The sequence below is a fragment of the Cataglyphis hispanica genome, chromosome 3 (assembly GCF_021464435.1).
Source record: "Cataglyphis hispanica isolate Lineage 1 chromosome 3, ULB_Chis1_1.0, whole genome shotgun sequence".
NCBI classification, from domain to species: Eukaryota; Metazoa; Arthropoda; class Insecta; order Hymenoptera; family Formicidae; genus Cataglyphis; species Cataglyphis hispanica.
Window position 1 is genome coordinate 727,394 of NC_065956.1, and position 19,441 is coordinate 746,834.

Below are 19,441 nucleotides of genomic sequence, written 5' to 3' on the forward strand. Positions count from 1 at the left end.
AATAGATAGTGATAGCTTAGCTGGATCAATCTGGATTTCGCAGAAAACGGGTTCTTAAAGTGCGCGCGGATCGTCGATGAATAATTAAATCTTGTTGCATATTTTTATGAATTATACGCTTGCTGTTTTATGCAGAACACGTATAAGGAAGTCAGCAGAGAGTTCATTTATTTCAGATATCTCTTCTGCGAACGTAATCTGTGAATTATTAAACAGTGAGATATAAGTCTCTCAGAATTGGTATCAGAACTACAATCACAGAAACTACATTCATCTGTTCCTTACAATTAGCACGGAGTTTGTGTGTGTGTGTGTGTATACATATATGTAAAAGTTGAATAAATTGATATTAAAAAGAAACGTGCAAATTATCGCACGCTTTTGTATAAAGTGCATTTTTGCACTTGTGACAGCAAAGAATTATAACAATACGACAAATGGAATTTGAGCATCTATAATTATATGTAACGCGATTAACGTGATTACGAAGAAAGAAAAGAAAAAAATGCATATTATCTAGTTTTTTAACGATTTGTCTTCGACAAATTTTATCGGAATTTGAGTTGTTTAATCAATGATATGAAACAACATTTTATAATGTATTTTGTATATAATCTCATAATAAATAAGATTATATATTTATTATGTACATTATATGTCAAATGAAATTTATAAAGCGAAGAAGAAAATTGCTAGAAAATTGATAAGCTAATCAAATATATGTTTATTTCTGAGACCAGCTATTTTCGTTTGTATATTCTGGGCTCTTGAATAGTAACTGCGTCTGATATGTTTAAATGGCTCAATATATATGACAAATACATGATCAATTGTTCTTTCACAATAAGATTTTCCTAAGAATTTTCAGAGATTTCTGAAGAGCTCGATGATATTTTAATTTTCTTCGCGACGATGGCGAAATGATGATATATTGACGATTTATGTATACAATTAACATATTATTTTAATTAATTAAATTAAACTTTACTATAAATTTATTTAATCTCTTTTTAAATTATAGAAAATCTCCACAATATGTACAATGCATTATTTGTCCATCGTTTTTAATTTACAATTCCTCCTTTCACTACAAAATCTGCGTACTTGCGTAAAAGTCGCATTGCGATGTTGATTAATACACATTCGCAATTTGCGGCATCCAGAGCCGTGCGAACTTAACGCTTGAATTATTATTCAAGGATTAGGTGCGAGAGTGAACACAACCATACGTCTTTTTCATCTATCATCTCATCGTCATGCAACTGCGATATGAAATCCTTGTCGAAGAACATGGAGAAACGATAGACGGAACTTACGCTTATCGAAAAAAAAAAAACGATATCTAGGATATCTGCACGAGATCTCTTTTTTCGGAAAAAAAAAGCTCAACTGTTTCGTTAAGCGCTTAACAACTTTAACTTTGTTTAACTTTGTGAGGCACTGCACCGAGAATAAGGCTTTCATGATTTTTTCGGAGGCGTCTGCTTGCCCGTCTCCCGCAGTCGCCTCTCCTCCCGATCTCGTATAACAAACTCGGGATCGTTCCAGTATTGAACCTCGCCGCTGGCGTACAGAACGAAGATTAGATTCGTCACGATAAAGAAACACAGGACGATCCAGAAGACGACCCGCCATTGGCCGAGTGTTTGTTCGGGCGCCAACACGCCGACAATGTATGGCGTAATTATACCGGTAAAGGCACCTATCCCGTTTACCAGCGCCATCAAAGTGCCGGAGTAATTGGGACTAAGATCCAGCCCGTTGACTTTCATTCCAGGATAGAATGTGCCTGTGCGAGAAAAAGAGAGAGGGTCAAAGAGGATTTGCGGGTAAATTATAAGTAATCGTAATATACCGAGCAAAATTACATACCCATCATAGCCATGCCGATGGTGAACATGGCCACCACCAACGTTCTGTCGCATGAAGCGTACGAGGCGCCGATGATGAAGACACCCGGGCCCAGCGAGGCGATAGTGGTACCGAGTTTTCGCACGTTGGTGCGCGACATGATGCGCCTGGTAATTATCCAATCGGCCAGCCAGGACGATGCTATACTGCAGAACCACATGATGAGGTAGGGCAACGACGAGACCAAGCCGTTGTTCTTGATAGAATAGTGAAGCACGCTGCTCATGTATTTAGGGAGATCGGTGACCAAGGTGAAGAAGCCCCAGTCGTGACCGACTTGGGCTGCGATCAGCGCCCAGATCGGCACTGAGCGTAGCATATGACGCCAGGGTACGGGCGGCGGTTTCGCGTGGGTGTGCTCGTTCATACGTTCGTGCAGGTATTTCTTCTCGCGCTCAGAAATGAATGGATGCTCATACGGATTGTTGTAACAGATCAGCACCCACACGAGGAACCACAGCACGCCGATTCCGCCGAACACGTAGAAAACCGCGGGCCAGCTGTAGGAATGTAGGATTAGGCCGGATAATAGATTGGCCAGTACCGTGCCGAGCTGGGCACCGGCAAACACCATCGAGCCGATCATCGATCTCTCCTCCGGTGGCGTCCATTGTGCCAACATTGCGTTCAATGCTGGAAAGGTCGTGCCCTCGCCGAGGCCCATGAAGATTCGCAATACCATCAGGCCGATCCAATCGCCCCATTCGACCACTACCGGTGTCAACAGGGTGAAGATTGCTGTCGAGAGAATGCCAAGACCGAGGGAATACTTGCCACCGAACTTTTCGGCCAGTATTCCTCCTGGCAGATGCGTAAGAACGTAGCCCCAGTAGAAGGACGAGAGAATGAGACCCTGGAACCAGAAGATGGAGAAGATGATTATTAAAGATAAGATATAAATAATTATAATGGCAAAGATATAAAATAAGTAACTCTATAAAAGAGAAAGTCTCTCACCCACAGTTTGATAGTATCAACGATTAAATTTGAGCAATATGTCTTTCACATACCTGCGTGTGTTCGTCCCAGTCATAGCGTTGGGCATCTTTTGCGTCATTTTCGTTTTTATTGTTCGTCGTATTATACGGACAAGTATCATCTTTGTAATCGATATGTATTGGATATGCCATTTCCGTGATAGTGATCGAGAGACAGACTCTCATAGTATATGCGTTGAGGATTGCCAGAAATCCCATTAATGCGAACACCCATCGTTGTGGTAGTCGGCCACCTGTAATTGCAAACAATTGTCGCAAATTTTACATTATCAATCGGATATTATCCGAGAAGCTTAATAAATTGTTTCACCCATAAAAATGTATCTAATCGGTTTGTTTAAAAAAATTATATTATCTGCATTATAGATATCTTTTTTTTTAACACGATTAAAAGGGATGGGACGCAATCTGCAAAGAAAACATCTCAGATTATAACAGATTAATCCATTTGTTTACACAGAAGTTGTTTGCGCACTTCCCGCCGATATTTGCTTTTTGTTGGACTTAGATCGTGTTACAGCACTTATCTCGTGTTTATAGACTTGTTGTCCCGTTACTTGTCACCTGTTTTACCACTATCAATTTTTTTATATTTTTTTATAATCCTTCGTCCATAAATCGCTCACGCGAGGAAATTTTTGCACGACTTTACTTTCACTGCATTTGACTACCGGTCCACTTTGAATAGCGCGATGACGTTTTGTAACTCGCGACTTTCTTTATCTATAACAGGATATATGTATATATATATATATATATATATATATATATATATATATATATATATATATATATTATATATACGGTTACGAATCTCACGAGAGTCGCGTTCTCTAATGTTTTTGAAGAACAATATGTTACAAACGATACAGAAAAAATATCTACAACTTTCAACTTTTTGTGTCAAAAAGATATTCTTCGCAAGCGATGAATATTTCCGTTCAGTCTTACGTGCAGCAGCAGTTTCCCTTCCCGTTTTGGTGAATGAACCTTCGATCGCGCGTTTTCTATTCCGCGGTCGATGCGCCCACGTGCGATCACGTACGCACGCACGTGCCTCGACATACATAATATGTATCTCGCCGAAGAGTGTCCTCGCCTTTTCGGTGAAAATTCGGTGGCAATTCGACAACGTGACAAGAGGAGAGGAACGATCTTGGAAAAATCCTTCTGTCTCTTTGACAATTTTCCGGTTAAAATTGCGATATGTTTCCCTTAAGATCCATGAGGAAGGATGTTTCAGCTTGATCTTTAGCAATATAGAGACAACCTGCCATTAGCTGTCAGGCACTTATCATTGCCGAGTCAAGAACCAAGTGGATCGCTATTCCTTCCTCGTGCATGACCTCGGCACCTTCGGCGATTTAAAGTCACGGAGGATGTATGCAACGGCACACGCGTGAAAATTCTTTTCCGTATACCGTTAACTGCTGTGTGAACGTGGAGAATGCTTGACATGCATGCGTGCGTGAGAACGCGTGATTGAAGTAAAAGTGAGATCAAAGGATTTAAAGCCGTCATCGCGTTTGTACATATGTATATATGCACAAGTTGTATGTAAAGACCGAAAAACAGGCGGTCCTTGTGGAAATAAACATTTTAGGTGGAAGAACATCCAAGACGATTTCCCCATTTCTTGTTATCATTATTAAACAAGCGAGAATTCCAAGTATTCGTGATTGTGCCATTCTATTCGTTTCGTCATTAATCTCGCGACGAGTTTTGCAGTTGAATTTTCCTCGTAAAAAGCCGCGAATCAGGAAAAACCGCGAATATCTCTTTCGCCTTGCAAAAGCGGTCATGGATATATTTTTTGCATGCTTGCGAAAATCTCGATGTACAAATACCGCAAACTCTTTCACGTGTCTTGCAAAATTGGCATACGTTGACGTATGAGGCTTGATCGATAATTATCATGCAGGCTTTTTTTGCGCGAAATAATCCAATAGTATTTAAAAGAAAGGGAAGCGGGAGGGGAGAGAGAGAGAGAGAGAGAGAGAGAGAAAGAGATGTTTTAGGAACAGGAAAACTTTTTTAACGGATATATTATTGGTTTGCATCTAAAAAAAGAGTGTTCAATCATCGATTTTTCTGTAATCAGAGGCGTCTCACGATCGATTATCGCGAGGATTGTGCCGCGAGATAGCGATATTGTTTGCTCTACGTTAAAAAATTATTTAATATTAGACATATTTGACGATTTTTGATACGAAATTTATGTAATTAACTTTGTGCGCACTTGGCGTTGCGGTAAAATTAGTTTGTTCCGAAATAAAAGACATAAGCCGCACATTTTTGCACATATCCACGCATACACATATTGTATATGCGAGCCTTGTAATGTTTCCTTTTATATCGATGAATATATTCTATTGTTTTTTTATTTATTTATTTTTTTTAATACATTTTTTTAATAATATATAATATTTTTTAATAGTGGCGCGATTACAGGCGCATGCACGAGTGAAGGAAAAAACGAGAGAAACAAAAAGATAATCGGCAGATAAAAGGATATGTTATCGTAAAACCTCTACAAGTGTTGAGAGATGCATCAGATCAGCATTAGTTGATACTTTCGTGTGTGAACAAGCGATAATTCGATGATGGCAACATCATTGATCGGATTTTATAGATTTGTGTTGTTGTAGATTGTCGAGTATTTAAAGTAATTAAGACCGTTAAATGTGCTTGGCGGATAAACGATGATAATTGTTTTTTTTTTTCGCAATGAGATCATCGATCGGTTTTTCCGGGGATTAGAGCGAATTTTTGTACTATTTTTATTTTCTACCGCTTGAAACGATTGAAACGAACGAAACGATTACAATAGATTATTATTATCATCAAATATCTATAACATATTATATCTTGGTGTGAATTATCTCTTGTCGCTTGTGTGTGTTGAGTTCGAGTATGAATTAGCAGAAAATAACTTACGACGCGCACAATAAGATTTATTACGGTGCGTAATCGCAAGGGCTTTAGGAATCTGCACGCTGTGCAAAAAAAAAAACTCAAATTCGAGATATTCTGTCACATTATAACCAATGCGTTATATATATAGAATTGCAAAATAGATACTGCATAAGCCGTCAAACATTTGCGAAATTATATTTAACATCTCGACGAAAGATTTAGTGACTCATTAATAACGAATATAAATCAATCGCGATTACTTCTTCGGTTTTATGCCGCAAATTGCATGTAATTTTGAAAAGTTATTAATTTTAACTATGAAATTTTTCCTATCACGACACGAGAAAAAAAATATATATATTTATATTATTATTATTCATTTATATATATGAAAAAATATATATATATATTATATTATTATTAATTTATATTATCATACACAGATAAGATTGTCGAAAGAATCTGCTCGATGATAACGCGGAAATTATTATTATTAATTCTTAGATGCGGTAACATATCGCTATTATTGATTAGGTGGAAACTGTCATTGCCGTGTGTTGAAAATGCGTCAGCAGTATTTTCGATAAATATGCAATCTAGTTTTTCTCGTGTATGAATTGGCATACCAAAACGATTGTTTCTATATTGCAAATTACTACTCGTTTGTCTGCGCTTATCTTCTGTTTACTTATTAATAAAGCGTCGATATAAAATTTCATGATAAAACGTACGTTCCACAAAGATAAAATAGAAGCGTTTCACGAGCACACAACTTAATTATACTGATTATATGATTCGTCGTTACAAGATATGTCGTACGTAAACATTGATGTTTCAGTAATGTAAAAAGGCGCACGCGAAATTTGAATTATGTGTGTTTCTTAAAAATATATATGACAATGACTTCTTTCATATACAGTTTATGCCTAAATCACTGATGTACTCTCGTTGTGATTACTCATAATCGCAGAAAATCAAACAAGCAAACGAGAAAGAGCGTCGAATTATAAAAATTGATTTCTTGATTTTAAATTTAAAGCTTGATTTCGTTTCTTGTTTTATATATCTTTTGGGCACAATACACAACTATTCAAACTTTGTACAGCTTTGGTACTTTCACGAAAATAATAATCGATATGTTGTGAAGTATCGTGAGAGAACAGAGGGGAGTATCTTTAAAAATAATACAATATTTTATATCTCCGACACATGCCTTATTCTCTCTTATTTTGCAAAAACACCGAAATGCGAATTTTGCGAGACCCGCTTGCATTGTAATAATTTGTGTAGACACGCCCAGTATATATTATATATATATATATATATATATATATGTGTGTGTGTGTGCTATGTGCAACATCCAGACGTGTACATATGCGGCATGTGCATGTGCATGCATGCATGATCGTATACATCTAAATAAGCAGGATATACATCTGCATCAGCTGATTCGAATGATTGATATCGCAATAGACACGTTCAACGAATAAAGAATGGTCTCAGTCGGACGTGCGATCCATTTATTTTCCAAAAACTTCTCGAAGATATATTGCTGGAAAAATAATAGCAACGGTCTGCGATATCATTGAGTGTTGCTACTTGAAGAGACATCGGGACCATCTTGCTTACTAGCCTCGCAACTTGAACAAATACAGAAATCCACGGCGAGAGATGGCAAGCTTCTAAAGAAAAATGCGATTTCGCGATTGATCGCGCCCTAAGTTCATTAGTCAGATAATTATCGCGATCATTTTTTAATTTACAATCAAGCTGAATCTCCGATAGGCTTGATAAAAGTCTTTATCGAGCTGTTTAGAGTATCAATAAATAATATTAATAATTAATCGATGCGCAGAAGCTATAATATACACAACACAATCAATAAATAAATTTTTTTTTTTTTTTTTCGATGGGTAATTATTTTTTAAACTGGCTTTATAATGCGATTACACTATGTATGTATGTATACATTGTTAAACTTTTTCATTGCCTTAACATTTTTCAGGGTGCAATATAGGCGCAATAAACTCTAAACGCGCACCACAATTGATACACTAATAGTATTGTCTAACAATTACTTTCTCAAAGAATGCTAGCCTACTGTATTGGATGCGCTATCTTATCTCGCGATATGTGGGGAATACATACTCAAAGTGCTTAGCTTTACCGATAGTAGTTCTCTCTTTCTCTCTGTCATAATTTTTTATATGTATTTGGTTGTTGATTTGTCAAGAAAGATGATAACGAGAACGGTCGTTTCCGCTGTGGCGAAGCAGGCAAACACGCGCTCGCGACTTAATTTCTGTGATTAGTTACGCGATCTCTACTATTTTCAACACACGAGTGGTTGTGCTCGTAAATAGACAAACAAACATGACACACGAATGAAACATAGCGCGATATTAAATTTACATCGTATCTCATTAAGATGAAGTAACGCGACCGACCGCGACGTACGATCGCTAATCGGGAGATCATCGACATTACAGATGATCGATGACATAATTTTTTCTTGAAAGCAAGAAAAATATCACAAAATTTTTACATATATCGTGCCAAAATTGTGATGGCTGTTAATTGACTGATATATAGTATGTATATATGTGACTTTAAGGAAAGGTAGGAAGGTGCGTCATAGTATTGTATCATTGACATTTAAGTGATCAATCACGCAATTTTTCTTCTAGGAGAAAAAAAGATGAGAAATAGAAAGATTTTTATGTGAAATTGCTGAAACTATATTGCTTTATGATATTTAATTTTATTTAATTAATATTTAATAATATTTATTTATGATTTTTTTTAATGAAAACAGAGAAAAGTTTGCGGAAAATTATAGCGCAAAACTAACGACAATAAATTATTCATAGCCAAAAGCGCGAAAGTAAATAATTTGAAAATTAATTCAAAACAATTTATTACGTTGAGTTGTGATAAAATATCGACGAAAGTTAATTAAAATTAAAATAAATTAAATTAAAATAAAATAAATCTGACAATTTTAATCTTCAGAGTACTTTTTGAATTATATTTGAAAAAAAATAAATATATACTCAAAAATATACAATCTATTATACATACATGTAGATGTATAATTCATTATATACGCTTAAAGTATCTTTACGGACGCAATCGTTATTCAGTTGGGTTTTAAGAGATACAATGACTTTTTTTTAAGAATTCCGAAGGCTTCTTCCGTGAAATTCATTTTCCATGCCAGACTCTTCATGTCAGACTATTCTTCCTTAACGTGTACAACAGCGAGATATTTGCAATCGTGCTTCGATTGCATGATCCACGAACGTACACGGTTTGTCTGCATAAGCAAAAAACAAATGTTTGGGCTTTACGAGTTTATTTATGCGAAAAACGTGAAAGAAAAAGCGGCCTTGACCAAGAGACGTGATACGTGCATCAATTTTCGATAGCCAATTGTTGTGATCGATATCTATTCAAGGTTTGCAAGAGAGAGAGAGAGAGAGAGAGAAAGAGAGAAAAGGTAAGAGGAAGAATATGATCGAAAATTTAGACATAAGTCTGACTATAATCGATAAATAATAGTGTGCTGAACATTTGTCACGGATCTCCTTTTATTTCTTTCAGCATTATGACTTTTCGCGCTGATCGAGAGGCGACCCTGATCGATTCTGTCACGGTTCAGTCCGTTTCGAGCAAAAAAAAAAAAGAGAGATATGAATTTCGATGGTCTATGCATATATTCGCGCGACTACCTCGCGCGATTACGTGAATGTCAGGAAGTGCTGTGTAAACGAACGAGTTGCAATTAATGTCAAGGTATTCCCGCCTACGCGGTCAAAACGCGAAAGTTACGATATGTTTAAAGCTGCAACCTTAACAAAGATTTCTAATCAATCAATGATCCTCGATGGTTTTGTTAAGCGATGGCAGCCGCATTTTTGAAATGAGTACACAAACGATAAAGACGATTTGATACGAGCTGATTGCACGTTTATCTATCGCTTTCAGCTTCATATCCCAAGAAAATTATTCAACATTTTCCAAAAATTTATCTTATATATAAACTGCGAATTATATTAGAACAGTGATTTACATTGATATGCGGCACAAGAAACATTTATCATTACGCAGAATGATTTTTTTATTATGTTATAATTGATTCTTGATCCTTGATCTATTTATACTTGTTATACTTGACTCGTGTGACTATGCAATAAGTGATAATTAAAAAATTACATCTTCGCTTATCGCGAGAAAAAAAAAATTTGTTTATTTCTGAAAGATGATTTCAGTATTTTCTGTTAATTGATTTTTTTTTTTAATTTATTTATTAATTATTAAAATTAGATCAATGAAATCGAGTTCATTATGCTATTGCTTTATCCTTATAATCGTATCCATTCCAAAGACTGCGAAACACTCGGCAATGTTTAACGACACAGACTAGTTTTTTTTCCTAGATGTCAACGTTATATGATTTTATGCTGCGGTAGAAGAAACGCATAAGTATTTTTTTATTACAATACGGTTCGATAGTGTTCGACATCCAGTTTCTGATATCGATAAAACACATCACACGATGTCGCAATAAAAATTCGCCGTGACGATGAGATTATTAATCAAATCCGTTTCGATTCCGCGGCGATAAATCACAAGTTGATCAAATATGTGTAATTAATCCGACAAAATGTAATTAAATTCAGGAGAATGGGTAGTCAGCGAGAGTGATTCAAGTGCGAGATCGAGATCGTACTTACAACACGCTTTCCACGCAGAGATCATCCTTGAAGATTAACTTGGCACGCGAGATATGTCAATGATATGCGCGGGTCTGTCTTTTTCTATTTCTATTATTTCATTAAAATCCGAAGTGATGGCATTCGCGCACTTCGTTTTCCCTTATCGAGACTGCCCCCGCTTTTGTGTTTCACGATAATTTTCGAATACAAGCCACCGCACAGATCTCACCCGTCCTCAACTTCCTCCTGCTGTCAAAGCTTCTCTGACAAGCCGCACACACGTGTCGCGAGCGACTGAATCCGGCACCCTCCATAAGTTCCCTTTATATCTGCTTTATGTACTGCTCGTCGCGCATTATCCGGGGTGGGGAATGAGAGAGGAATGCAGGTAAGAGTGGTAAGAAGCGATAAGCAGTCTCGGATCGCGAAGTCAGCGCGTATGTACATCGATGTTTTTAAGAGAAATACTGAGATGCTTGCAGTCTCCTCGGTTTTCCCTGCTGGACCTTCCGGAGTGCGAGGATGTCGCCGATCTGCGGCGATCATGGGGAGAGAGGGGGGGGGAGGGGGAGAACAAATCATCGTCAAATTCGATCTTCTGTCATGAAAAACATTTTGCGGCATATTTTAAAGTTTAAAAACAACATACTTTCCGCTTTCGATTTTTGTGCGGCTAAAAAATTCCCAAGCACATAATCACCTTTGTTACCGTTAGATCTTATGTTAGAGAGCTGGAGAAATAACTCTCGGGAGGAATTTAAAAAATCTGTCTTATTATCGGAGTATAATGAAAGCTATGCAAGGAGATTACGTGTATTATGAATTACGATGTGCATCGTAAATCGAAATAAAAAAAAAAAAATAGAGGATATATAAATTCTGATTCTAAAGTAATTGCGTAATGAACTTTGGTGATTTTTATTTTTCAGATTTTCTCGGAATTGTGTTCGATTTTTCTCGACAACGTACTCATTGTCAGTTTCGCGCGCGCGAATATTTATTGCGACATAATGTATGCCGTCAGCTTCCACTTGCGCTTCGTGCGCTTGAAACGAGACATTCACCTTAAATCGGATACTTCACCTTCGAATAAAAATTATTCATCCGTTTGTGTCCTCTATAATTATTTTACTAAATGCCAAATTCTTTTCACGTATGTACTTTCATGGCGAACGACATCTCTTATTAGATCTCTTTGCATGCGCGCGTGCAAATTCTGATTCACGCGATCTTGTACACGTGTCTGTCAGGTGGTTGATATCGATATGCGATATCGATACTAATTATCTTTCAAGCACGACGCAAGGCTGCTGGATCCGGCATAATCTCGTATCTTCCGATGCAAAAGAGTGATTTTAAGGAAATGTCAACACATATACTTTGCAATATTTCTCCGCAAAGTTTTCCAAGCATCTGAAGCAACATTTAATTGTAATTTAAAAAACTATATTTTTATATAATTTCCATGAAATCATATAAACTTATGTGATTTTTACAGACATAACAAAGACTAATTTTTATATTAATCTATTGAGATTGTATTAAAATAAGAACATGATATATATTTGCTTATTTTAATTAATTATTACAAATTAATAAATATCGTGAGACAAGCATTATCGTTACTACAATGTTTTAGCAAAATTTACGAGATAAAACAATCACTATATTTTTTCGACAAATATTTTGATTAAAATAAATTTGTAGCAATATCTTCTATGAATATGATTTAGAATAAAAAATTAGACAAATTTAATTATATACAACAACAATCATGACACTACATTTAAAAATTTTAAACTTATATATTTTTTATAACTTGATGTAAGAGGTATATAAAAATATATAATTTAAATAATAGGACAAACCATTCTTAATTTTATTCCAAAATACCTACAATATCATTGATAAAAAATATTTGTTGTTCATTTAAAATATATATTTAAATATATTATTAAAAAATAATCGTGCGCAAAATTCACCACCGCAGAAAGTTGACGAGGACGCACAAGGAGGGTGCATAGATACCATACAATCAATTTATCGCCACGGCAACGCCGGTTTATATCGTTTCCATAAATACACAACCTCTCTACGCGTGCATCTCTCAAAAATAATATACTTTATCTTACCGCAAAGTTAGTGCAAGGAACCTACCAACAATGGAACCCCGTGATCTCGAAACGATCGGAATAATCGCGTTCGATGGTTTGTAAAAAGCAGCATTTAAATTTTCATCATTCTAGATTTTTTGCTGATAACGAAACAAAACTCTAAATTTGAAAAACAACTTTATAAATTAGTAAATTTGTTATCGTGAGTTTGAAATTGGCAGGATTAATCGAACGAGATAAATCGAACTTAGAACCGAGGAATCTGAATCCTTATGAATTGTGATTTATAAAAAAAAGAAAAATTCAATCTAAAAATATTTTAACAATTTTAACAAATTTTATACAGTACAGATAAATGTGTTTTATACATATTAATTTTTAAATATATTGTATAATTATATTTACTGTGTATATTACCATTTTACTGTATTTCTTTTATATTTCATACTTTATATTTTGTAATTATGATAAATTAAACTTATTTATTTTAAGGTGTAATGAAAAACGCTCTGCGATTACATCCGGACGAGAAGCACCTCCTTTATCCGATGGGCTACAAAGTAGTCATACGGAACATCGAAAGCAGCGAGCAACGATTTCTCAGCGGTCACACGAACAATGTCTCGGCATTGTGCGTTTCTCCGTGCGGAAAATACGTCGGTTCCGGCCAAAATAATCATCTTGGTTTCAAGGTATATACAAATACATAAGTATATACATATACATATACATAGGCACATACATAAGGTCCTTAACATTCTCATTTCTTATTATGAGCATATTCAATTGTATTTTACGCAATCTTACGTACACTTTACGTTTGTCGCAGGCTATGGTGATCATATGGAATTACAAAGAGGGTACGATGATAGGCAGCTACGAGATACACAAAGTCGGCATCGAAGATCTATGCTTCATGTGCAACAGCAACTTTCTCGTGAGCCTCGGCGGCAGGGACGATGGCAACGTGATCGTCTGGGACGTCCAGAAGGATTCTGCCATATGCGGTATTCTCTCTGCAAAGTTCAAACATTTTTTTTCTATAAAATCGATACAGATCCCTGTCTTTGCAAATCCGAAAGTCGAGAGTATATATTCGATTTGGAAAAATAAATTGATTCTCGAGACTCTTCAACTTGATCTTTCGCAATCTGTGAAATAATCTCAATTATATATATATATATATATATATATATATATATACAAGTTTGACGTAACATTATGCGAGAAACGATTCTCTTGCAGGATCATTAGCCACCAATGATATAAGCGGCGATGCGTACAATATCGCGAGGATGCATCTTCACGATGAGTTCTTCATCACTGCGGGCGACAGGACCTTAAAGATCTGGCGCATCGAGGCGGAGAAGCGAAGGGTGCACGGGATCGACGTGGAAATGGGCAAACTGAAGCGTCTCATCAACTGCATCGCCGTGGACGAAAGGGATGAGATCGTTTACTGCGGCACTTCTTCCGGTGATATCATTAACGCAAGGTCACATACAGAAATGCCGTTTGACAATCAAAATTTGCGCTTATTATTCCATTAATATTTATCCTTTAATCGCTTTTATGTTTCATCTTCTTTCAGCATTATCCCTTGCGATCTATCACTTTGTCGTGCTTAATTATCTTTCTTTTTTTTTTTTTTTTGCAGATTGAATTTACGCGATGATCTGGGAGGCGGTGAATCGCCGGCGCATTCGCCGGTGATGATTGGCTGTTACTCGAAGATAACGCGCGATAAGAGAAAAATGAAGACGGGTGAGGGTGATCTGTACGCAGGCGGGGTGAGAAGCCTGCTGCTTCTGAAGGACGGGAAACTGCTGGTCGGTACTGGTGACGGTACCATCGAATTAATTCAAATAATAAGCAAGAGGGAAAGCCGCACGCCCAAACCGTCAAAGTTCCCTAATACGCCGCAAATACTCACTGTAAATCTTTTATAAATCTCTACAGAGAAGAGATATATTACAAGAAAGAAATATAGAGTGCGCGAGATTATAATTATCATTTTCTTATCAGCATCAAGCGGAGAATGTATGCAGCGCCGTGACATCCATAGTTCTGTATCTAAACGAATTTGTGCTGGTCGGCACGGCCTGGTGCGAAATCTATCAGATTCAGCTGTCAAATTTTCACATGCGTCTACTTGTCACTTCTCATACCAGTTGCATATACAGCGTCGCGTTTCCGCGGTAAGAACGTTGAATTTTGCAACCATTCATACATACACACACATATATATATATATATATATATATATATATATATATATTATCGGCTGATAAAATCAATTACTATCAATTAATGACACTTTGATGTCGCAGCATCCGCTCGGATATATTCGCGACAGGTGGCAAAAACGATGTCAGGCTATGGCAGCTGGAAAAGCAAAAAGAGACACTTCGTATCACCGTAGCGAATTTCGTTTGTTCCAGTCTGCAATTTGCATGCAACGATCAAGTGCTATTTTCAGGTACACATAACTTGTAGTACATATATTAGTGTTTGAATATAACTTCGAAGACTCTATATAATATATAATTGTTGGAGAATTTACTCGCATATTATTTTTTTATCAAACAACTTATATTATAATCTTAATGTATATAATTTTTTTTTGTTTGTTTTTCAAAAGTGTATCTCTGCATACGTCTCATCAAAATAGTTGCAATTTATTGGACGTATAATAATGCAGCGTGTACCATTGCGTGTCTTTATATCGCGACAAAAGAATTTTTACATTTTATGCTTTTTAGCTTGGAACGACGGCACAATAAGAGCATTTGCGTCGCAAAACGGACAGCTGCATTTCGCCATTCACAATGCCCATACAAAAGCCGTATCTACGGTCGCGGTCACGAGCGATGGTGTGACCCTCATTAGCGGTGGTTGCGACGGCCAGGTGATTTATTATTACTCTTCCTCTAGAAAATGTCACCTTTATTTCAAATCTAGCCGATTTACGCAAACTTCGATAATTTATATAAAACATTTCCAATATGTATATTTATGTGTGTAATTGTGATTTATTACGCGTTTGTGAGAAAATTAATATGTTTATATTGTACGTCCATATAAATTAAACCAGTTTGTTTGCATTTTTAAAACATAATGATGAAAACTAACCGCGCTTTATCAGGAGTGTGATTATTTGCTCAAGTATACTTTAGCGTATAATTGAGAAATTTATTCGATTCTCAGGTGCGAGTATGGGAGATAAAAGCCGATATGCAGCGATTGATTAGTATACTGAAGGAACATCGGGGACCGATAACATCTTTGCACATTTCGAACGACAGTGAGAACCTAATTAGTTCAAGTTCAGACGGCACGTGCGTCATCTGGGATTTAATGTAAGTGTTTTTTCTAAAAGCGTAAGATTAATTCAAATAAAAAAAAAAATATATATATATATATATATAGCCATTAATTTTTTTTATGTAAAAAAGTTTCTTATGTGTGATCAACTTTATTTAAAACAAAATAAAAAAATAATCGTTTCCCTATCTCTTTTTTTGCATTATTCTAATTGATTATGATTGATAAAACATAAATTTAACAATCAAATAAATCTAGATAGACTATTAGTTAAATACTAGATGTTTAGAAAGGAATAAAAAAAAAAATGATTCTTTCGCAATGTAGACGTTACGCTAGGAAACATACCCTCATGGAAAACACGATGTTTATGATGGCGCAATTCACATCCGACGGTATCCAGGTTTTGTCATGCGGTACGGATCGAAAGATCGCTTACTGGGAGACTCTGGATGCTTCGTTGGTGCGAGAAATTGAGGGTTCCAGCGTCGGAACTTTAAACTGCCTGGACATCAGTCCCGACGGTCGGCACTTCGTCACCGGATCCAACGATTGTACTGTTAAGATCTGGGATTATGATAGTGCGAATCTCCTTTATGTCGGTATTTCCCACGCGGCTATAATCACCGGGTGTAAATACAGCGCGGACGGCAAGTATATAGTGACAATTAGCGCCGATGGGGCGATTATAATTTGGAAATATCCGTCCGAAACGGAGGACTCGAAGTCTGTGAGTGAAACAAGAGGAGCAGCTAACTCGGTACATAGCTCGCGAAACGAGGAGAAATTATCTCTGCAAGAAGCAAGAAGCGACAAAGATGTCGCAGCGGATCAAACTATACGATCTTCCAAAAAATCTATTTTATCGTGTACAAGTAAAAATTACATTATATTATTGAATATATATATATATATATAAGTTGAAGCAATACAGATTTTACAACGTTAAGCGCTATATAATTTATGTATGTTTATTTAATAATCGTATTTTTTCAGGCGGTGATCGAAAGCAACCGTCAGTTGTTTCCGATTATAGTAAAGGATCTAAAAAGGAAGCTCACGAGAGAATAATATCCGTATGTAAATGTACATCAGCAAGCTCTAAAGCAAGTACAGGCACATCGAACAAATGTCGATGTAAAGACACGAAGTAATGATAAATCATCTAGCAGCATAAAGACAATGGAACAATTGAAAGAATCTTCAGATGTGCACAGTAGAAAATCCATTAGGTCAAATAATGCATGAAATGATAAACAATTCATCAAATTGACTTATTTATCAGAGATTTTAATGTGCCACTATTGTGAAAATAAATCTAACAACATAAAAACTAGTTCTTGAATATAACTATATCACAAATACAGTAAGAGAGAAAGGTAGAGAGAGAGAGAGAGAAAGAGAGAGAGAGAGAGAGAGAGAGAGAGAGAGAGAGACAGAGAGACAGACAGACAGAGACAGAGAGAGAAAGAGAGAGAGAGAGGGAGAGAGAGAGTTATACAATAAGTGTGTTAAATTACATATGTATATACATATATTTATTTATTATCCCTTTAATGGTAAAAAATATATAGCTGATATTTAGAAAAAAAACAGTTAAGCACAACGTGAAACCTCACATTAAGACAACGCCAGGTGCATCGGTCTACAGCGAGTCTCGCCTCCTTGTCCCCGATCGTTTAAAAAAAAAAAAGTTAAAGTCGAATTGATCTTATAATCGAGCAAGACGTAATTCGAAGAATCCTTAGATATCGCTGCTACCTGTCGTCCCGAAGAAGGACGACAATCTATGACCTTGCGGAGATTATCGGACACTTAACGCTCGCATTGTATCCGATAGATATTTTCTATCGCACATCGACAATTTTGCGCAGCGATTGCACGGAAAAAAAAAAGGTATTCCCAAAAATCGACCTGAGAGAGCGTAGTCACCAGATTCCCCAAGGACATAGAGAAAATTGCGATCACGATTCCGTTTGGTCTTTCTGAAACACTAAACACAATGTTCGGCTTACGTAACGTCACTCAAACGTGTCAAAGATTTGTCGGTTTAAAAAAAAAATCTGAAGATTTTGTCTCTGCTTTTATGGACGATTTTTTTAACCGCATCCGAAGACGATACGCAGCATTACGAGCGATATTTGAATAAGACTTTGTTCAAACGAATATGGCTAAATAAATACGGCGTTGTAATCGTTGTTAATCGACGTGAATTTTTGACGTTAGCAGGATTACATTCCTCGGTTAAATGATAAACGGGATTAAACTCTTAACCGAGCGCGTCGAGACCACCGCGAAAACTCTGTAACCGTAAAACAAGTCCGAAGATTTTTAGAGATTAATTTTTACCGACGTTTACCTGAGGTCCCTAAAATTTTACAGCCATTGAATGAGCTGTTGGAAGGTTCCAAAAAGAATAACAATTCGTAGATAATGAGTGGCAATCTTTAGAGTTTTTCACAAAATTTTTATCTCCTTTTCATCGTCAGCAAAAATACAGCGCGAACTATTGGCAATGTATAGCGTAATTAACGCTTCAGACGCGCCGTAGAAAATAGAAATTTTAGCACTCTTACGGATCATAAATCATTAATATTCGCTTTTAATCAGAACTTCGATAAATGTTCACTGCGACATTTCCGTTATCTCTATAATAAAGGCTACTTTACAACGATATTCTTGGATCCAAAACGAGCGCGTTAAAACTCAAGAAAGTACATTTTCTATGCAGGTATTTATTGCGATTTAACGAGCGACGTTTTTGTTTTTAAGACCATATGTGCCGGAATTCCTGCAGCGTGATATTTTCAATCCTTGTATGGACATGCAGACGTACAGAAACTAATAATAGAATATTTTGTCTGGTCATTGATCAACAAAAACTGTAAAAGTTGGGCGTGACAATGCATTTCATGTATGTAGGTAGGTTCGAATTTTCCCTATTTTTTTTGGTATATTTTTTTCGGAATAATAGCCGAGACAATTGGACACACTTGTTTGAATTTCTGTTTTTTTTTTTTAGAACTGTCATTTGTCACAACTTCAAAAATTCGAAGTTATCTTCGAAGAATATATTTGTGCAAATAGCAAATTCATTCAAGTAACACTACAGATATTGTAAAAAAAAAAGAATTAATTAATATATATTCTCAAAAAATATGTAATTATTCCTAAATTATAATTTTGAAATATTATAACATGTGAAATATTACAAAGAGTTAAGCTTTTATCGAATAAACATGAGGTAAATTTTGGCGGAAGTATTCTCCGTTCTGAATTTATCAAATAATAAAGTGTGCTAATATATTTGCTTTCAATATGTTTCAAGTATATATTCTATTATCAAGCTTGAAAGATTAGTTTTAATTAAGTTTCATGCTTAATTAAAATTATAATAAATTATTAACACATTTATTAAAATAAATTATTAACATTTATTAAAATAAATATATGTTTAAAA

The 19,441-nt window shown here is 35.9% G+C and overlaps 2 protein-coding genes across 2 annotated transcripts; one reads left to right on the forward strand and one right to left on the reverse strand.

The window, feature by feature from the left end:
* Nucleotides 1-151: 151 nt before the first annotated feature.
* LOC126848426 (putative inorganic phosphate cotransporter) lies at nucleotides 152-10,842 on the reverse strand. The gene is made up of 4 exons (XM_050589321.1): nucleotides 10,562-10,842; nucleotides 2,922-3,142; nucleotides 1,873-2,764; nucleotides 152-1,789 (listed from the first exon to the last, which is right to left on the reverse strand). The coding sequence occupies exons 1-4, from the start codon at nucleotides 10,584-10,586 to the stop codon at nucleotides 1,461-1,463; spliced, it is 1,467 nt and encodes a 488-aa protein (XP_050445278.1). The 5' UTR covers nucleotides 10,587-10,842; the 3' UTR covers nucleotides 152-1,460.
* Nucleotides 10,843-12,670: 1,828 nt separating this feature from the next.
* On the forward strand, nucleotides 12,671-17,730 carry LOC126848322 (cilia- and flagella-associated protein 52). The gene is made up of 11 exons (XM_050589129.1): nucleotides 12,671-12,751; nucleotides 13,150-13,349; nucleotides 13,487-13,664; nucleotides 13,903-14,152; nucleotides 14,315-14,591; nucleotides 14,683-14,855; nucleotides 14,988-15,136; nucleotides 15,420-15,565; nucleotides 15,865-16,016; nucleotides 16,309-16,856; nucleotides 16,978-17,730. The coding sequence occupies exons 1-11, from the start codon at nucleotides 12,706-12,708 to the stop codon at nucleotides 17,133-17,135; spliced, it is 2,277 nt and encodes a 758-aa protein (XP_050445086.1). The 5' UTR covers nucleotides 12,671-12,705; the 3' UTR covers nucleotides 17,136-17,730.
* Nucleotides 17,731-19,441: the final 1,711 nt, after the last annotated feature.

Coding starts and splice junctions, on each gene's coding strand:
- LOC126848322 (XM_050589129.1), top strand. CDS start 12,706: ATGGAACCCCGTGATCTCGAAACGATCGGAATAATCGCGTTCGATG. Junction 14,856..14,987: donor TACAGCGTCGCGTTTCCGCG/GTAAGAACGTTG, acceptor TTGATGTCGCAG/CATCCGCTCGGATATATTCG. Junction 16,017..16,308: donor TGCGTCATCTGGGATTTAAT/GTAAGTGTTTTT, acceptor TTCGCAATGTAG/ACGTTACGCTAGGAAACATA.
- LOC126848426 (XM_050589321.1), bottom strand. CDS start 10,586: ATGATCTCTGCGTGGAAAGCGTGTT. Junction 2,765..2,921: donor ACTGGGACGAACACACGCAG/GTATGTGAAAGA, acceptor TTCTGGTTCCAG/GGTCTCATTCTCTCGTCCTT. Junction 1,790..1,872: donor CATCGGCATGGCTATGATGG/GTATGTAATTTT, acceptor TTTCTCGCACAG/GCACATTCTATCCTGGAATG.